This window comes from Triticum aestivum, chromosome 2A, assembly GCF_018294505.1.
Source record: "Triticum aestivum cultivar Chinese Spring chromosome 2A, IWGSC CS RefSeq v2.1, whole genome shotgun sequence".
Classification (NCBI taxonomy): domain Eukaryota; kingdom Viridiplantae; phylum Streptophyta; class Magnoliopsida; order Poales; family Poaceae; genus Triticum; species Triticum aestivum.
The window spans coordinates 261,398,338-261,403,747 of record NC_057797.1 but is presented as its reverse complement, the minus strand read 5'-3'; the positions used below and the strand labels follow the sequence as shown (position 1 = coordinate 261,403,747).

Genomic DNA, 5,410 nt, shown 5'->3' with positions numbered 1-5,410 from the left:
TCAGTATGCGAACAATATTTTTATGTAAACAAATCAAACCATTCCACAAAAGAGTAAATAAAAAATGAACACATGGTTAGTGGTTTGTAAATGAAAAATAATTACAAAATATACGCATCAAACCATGAAAAACTAAGTACTTGCTCTTCTAATTACATATGTGATAATAATTTAAGCAATATATAAGCCGGTTGATGGTTTTGTGACAAAGCGGTGCATGTCTCTCCACCACACGTTGATTCTATAAAAAATACCTTATCTTCTCATCGTAGCATACACACACCTTTGTCTATAAAAAAAATCATATACCTTATCTTCTCATCGTAGCATACACACATCTCCATACCGGATGTTCACCCAAATCCGCAGCAGCAGTAGCTTCTTTCCGAGGTAGAAGAGCACATGCATCAGCAGCATCTCATGCTCACTAGAGTGAAAAACGGAAAGAGTAGACGTTGAATCGACTAGAACTTGGTGGAGAGCCGTGCTAGGACTTCACAGCTTCCAGCATATAGCCGTGGTAGAACTTCACACCTGCCAGCGTATAGCTTTTTGTAGAATTTCACGAAGCCTCTAAACGTCTTAAAAGTTAGCTCAATTGACGCACAAGGAAAAAAAATAAACTTTTACAACAAATCTCGTTGAATACGCAGACATACAAGCATGCATTATTTTCCTTTACTGCGTTGTCACAGTGCTCGGTCCACACATCTCCTGCACAGTTCAATCAGTAAAAAGAGTTAAGTTCAGTTAAGAGAAATTTTGACAGCAGCAACAGTATCAATATGCAGGAGCACGTCAGGGTCGGCTGCGCCTGTAGATATAGTTGAACTTCAGACATGAAAAATAATTAGAAACACAGAAGACAGAACTAGACGGGGGAAGGAATCGATGCTTGATCTGGTTACAATACAACAGTAGGGAACAACAGAAAACAGAGATCGAGAAAGAATGCGAACTTGGAGTGTTGATGTGGTGCCCTGAGATGATGAACTCTCCCCTCGTAGAGGTCCATGCGTAGATGTGGCAAGGGACAGGGAGGCGGCCGGACACCAGTGGAGGAGGGAGCTCCATAGGGTGGACGTTTGTGCCGGGGCGGCGGCAAGGATTGCCAGGGGGCCGAGCGGATAGGGCGGCCATGGCATTGAGGAGCAGGGGCCCTCCGCCATCAGATTTTTTGGAGGAGATGCTGGCTCGACGGCGTTTGGGGCGGGTGACCAGCAGCGGTCGTGTGGAAGAATGGGATCAGTGCCTGAGGGCGCTTCTAGAGCTAGCAGCAGAACACCGTGGTTCGAGTCATGCCTAGTCGTCGGCGCGGGGCTGGCCCGCGCGTGGCAATGTGTGGTGGGGAATTGGGGGCGGCAGTGGCATGGCGGTCAACGGCGGCAACACAGCGCCCGCGAAGGGCACCCCTGGCCCACTCCGATCGGGTCCGGCTAGATCCGTGCGTGCCGGCGCTCTCGGGGGCGGTAGTTGTGGCGGCTACTCACTGGATGGTGGCAGCGAAGGAGGCGCGCGGGGTGTCGGCGAGGTCCGGGGCGGCGCCGGCGCGCCGGGGAGACTAGCCGGACACCGGCGGGATTCCGTTTGGGGGCGCGGGGGTTGCGGGAGAAGGGTGGGGCAGCGAGTCGGAGAAGGTGGAGGGGGATCAGGGAAGATCGCGGTTTGATAGCTTTTGGATCTCCGAAAAATCTTGCTCGTGTCCTATATATACAGCGACTGTGATCCAAATAATTATTCTAATTCTGGTATTAGAATAGTGTTATCCTATATATATATATATGCGCGCGCGCGTGTGTGTCAGACGTGTGCTTCCCTTGGTGGTGGCAACATCAGTCTATTCTGTTTGCTCCATGTTTGATACAATTCCATATTGATTCTATCTTAGCGCAATCTGAAATAGTCTAATTAATGAACAAACTAACGGTTTGAGGCTTACCTTTTATTTATGTTGTAATTACAGAGAATAGATGACATCACTGAACTGAATATTGCAGAGAATTTGGATAACCGACCTTCAAATAAATAAAAATTTACTGAATCAGGTGTTCTGGAGCCATCATCAATGTCACCAACTATGTTAGCATCTATTCTAATTTCTGAATGTTCTGAATCGATTGAGCTGGAATCAGATAATCGGATAGATCGTGATCCATTGCCATCACCTCCATCCCCATCTAGTCGACATTATCTCCTGTTTTCCCATTACATGATGTTAAGGAACCAAATTCAAATAAAAAGATCAAAGTTGATGATACATATATTTTTTGAAACAGATGATTCATGGGTTGACTAGCAGCTAGATCGGGAGCAGCCGAGTAGGGGAGAAACGAACTGAAATCTGGATCTTGCTTGTCCCACCAGCCAGTTGAGGGCTGGAGTCGTCGGCTGGCATCGTCGTCAGTCGTCACCTAGGTTAGAGAATTGAGAATCGGCCTACTGTCTGGTTCGTGTCGGGTGAGAGTGGATTGGAGTATGGACTCTGTCGGTTGATGGGTGGGCTGCTCTTAGTGCTCTACTGTTTTGGGCTTCAGATTGTAGACTGCTTAAAGGCTTGTGGTTGTGGGATGTATAAGCACAAAAGACATTGCAAAACATTTACAAATGAAATATAATATTTCAAAAAGATATTCATCAGCATAAAAATGATTCCCTCTTAAAAATTATTCTTGAATTTCTATTTAAGAAAAAAATCTTCTCAAAATAAAAAGTAATATTCGTGTTTTCTGAACAACAAAACATAAAATTGATAGAAGACTATTTCATACACAACTACTCTTTCATACCATGAAATGAAAGTGCGGAGCTAAAATAGATCATGACCAACATTGTTAGGGTACGTTCAAAATTCATTGTTCAATAAAAAACACTCGGTGTAATTTTATTTCAGACGTTTGTTAAAATTGGATTAAAAGAATGTTGCATAATAACAAGTGGAGCAGGTTTTCATCCGCAAAAAAAAAAAGTGGAGCAGGTTTCAATTTTTTGCCTGATGCAACGCACGGGTATTTGTACTAGTATATATAAGATTGTAGAGCAGTAGAGATCGACAGTGTCACTTTCTGCGTGGATCACGCTACGATTTCCCGGAGATCTTTCATCCCCACGTCACGGCGGGAGGCCTCTCCCTCGCCGCCGCGAGTTACTTGCACACTGGCACACTTTGCCTAGCTGTTACGGAGTGCAGATCGATCATATCTTCCAACCGCTCCAAAGTGATCACAGCAGGATCCAGTAGTTGTACCATCGGATCCTTGTGATGGGCACTGAGATGCTTACACGTGCCACTCGTTCAGCAACCTTTGCTAGGTTCTCTCGCGGCGTTGTGCAGCTCGTGAGCCTCTGTTATCAGTAGACTCTTTGGCCTAGTTAACCCGCTAGATAGCTTGATGGAGATGGTTAGAGTACTACTCCATCCGTTTATTATTATAAGATGTTTAGGATATTTTAATACGAATTATATACAGACTAAAATAAATAAACAAACACACTAAATATGTTTACATACATCCGATTTTTTTTTAAGTTAGAACATCTTATAATAGTTAACGATAATAGTGAACGAAAAATGTACTTACGTAATTGTGTGATGATATCCTTATATTATTTTCAAATACACACCCGCGGAATGCATAAAGCACATCATTTATCATGTCCCAAAGGGGGAGATAACTAGATGTCTCGTAACCCTTCGTTGTGCCTCTTGCGAGTGGCGATAAGGGATTTCTCGCCTCCTATCGGCGCCGCGGCAGGTCTGCCTCGGCTCCCGTCGCCTTAGGTCATGGAGGTTTGATGGACCTAGGGCCTTGCCGGTGGTAGGGCTCGTGCTCTTTTTGTATACGTTTAGGGTTTGTGTCTTGCTTAGGAAGGTGAGGGGGAGGCCACTCTATGAAGATGCAATAAGGTTCTTCCACCTAGCCCCAACCCGGTGGTGCATCTAGTGTCGTCAGAGGGCGCGTGAAGGTGTGTCTCCAGCATATGTCACCGGATTTGGTAGACGTTTGTCTTCAGTGGCTCTATTTGGATTCAGTGTTTGTTCGTCTGCATTTGTGTGTCTATAGATTGAATATTTTTAATCTGCACTTTTCTTCATCGATCACAGTTGTTGTTTTGGTGCCTTGGTCATGTTGGGCCTTGGCATGATGACTTCCTAGTTTTCCACTACAACAAGATTTTCCTGACTCTGGTAAGATAGGGGCGATGACGGTGGTGCATCTTTGGCTCGCTCCAATCCTTATAATCATCGCTAGGTGGTCTATTGAATAAAAATAGTCAGGAAAATTTTAAGCACAAAAGAGCTCAACAAGATTTTTATTATTTCTTATGTTCTTTGTACTGTCATATTTAATAATGAATAGATGAAAAGAATTTGCAAAATAAAATAAAATAACTAGGACATCTAATGCTCTACCATTACACATTTTCAAAAATAAGACGATGCTACATAGGAATCCCTATGGTCAGCCCTGTGTCATTTCTATTACAATGATTTCTGGAAAAAAACATTATTCGAATGAGATCATCTATATTCCAATGATATCTAAGCTAGGTATTTACCCATGCGTTGCTACATGGTAGAAATATTCTATTACATTAACCCATAATTTACCTATCCACATTACATGATTGCATAAATAAATGTAAATCCAGTCCTTGATTTTATATTGTAATCACTTTTTTACTTACGAAACAAAATATAATTTATTTGTTAAGTCAACAAAGATGTGACTGTTAAGGTGATTTTGAAGGAATGTTCATTAGGAAAAATAGTTAACTGCCCGTGCTTGCAACAGGGACATTAGATATATGCCTTTAGAATTTCCATGCATATATCCATCATCACGTTTTAACGAAAATGTAGTTGATATTTTTGTTGGAAACATGACAGCGACTCCACCTCGGGAGGGAAACGGACTGGACCGATTCCTACGGATGCACGGCGCCCACGGTGATCGCGGTGCCCATGCTCCCCACGTTCCCCGCGATGAGGCTTTTCTGTTACGACGTGTGCATGAGCTCTCTTGACTGTATCTCTCTCGGGCGTTTATATAATCCCTACTATACATCAATACAAGTCATCAGTTCAAGCATCATTCACTTTCTTGGTATCAGAGGCCCCGGTTCCCTCCTCTTCGCTTCCGCCATGATGAACCGGTGCACTCTCAGGCGCACTCGCTCCTTCGGCGATGCAGACGCTACCGCGGGCCTTGCTCCATTTCCCGTGGCGCCCGTCACCGCCGTTCCTCCCGTAGCACCTGCCGGCGCCCGTCTTCCCAGTGCCCCTACTGCACGCCTACCGGCCAGACCCAGTGTCCGGCCCCTTCGTGCCCATGCCGGTCGGCGCACTCGCTCTCGCCAACAACGTCCAGGTTCCAGTTGTTCCCCTTCCCCCATCCATGCACCATGTGAG

The 5,410-nt window shown here is 44.7% G+C and overlaps 1 protein-coding gene across 1 annotated transcript; it reads right to left on the bottom strand.

Annotated features, from left to right (window-relative positions):
• Nucleotides 1–235: 235 nt before the first annotated feature.
• Nucleotides 236–1,662, bottom strand: LOC123188501 (uncharacterized). Its single transcript, XM_044600650.1, has 3 exons — nucleotides 960–1,662; nucleotides 660–714; nucleotides 236–534 (listed from the first exon to the last, which is right to left on the bottom strand). Exons 1-3 carry the CDS (start codon nucleotides 1,138–1,140, stop codon nucleotides 465–467), a joined length of 306 nt encoding a protein of 101 aa, XP_044456585.1. The 5' UTR covers nucleotides 1,141–1,662; the 3' UTR covers nucleotides 236–464.
• Between the last annotated feature and the right edge of the window lie 3,748 nt (nucleotides 1,663–5,410).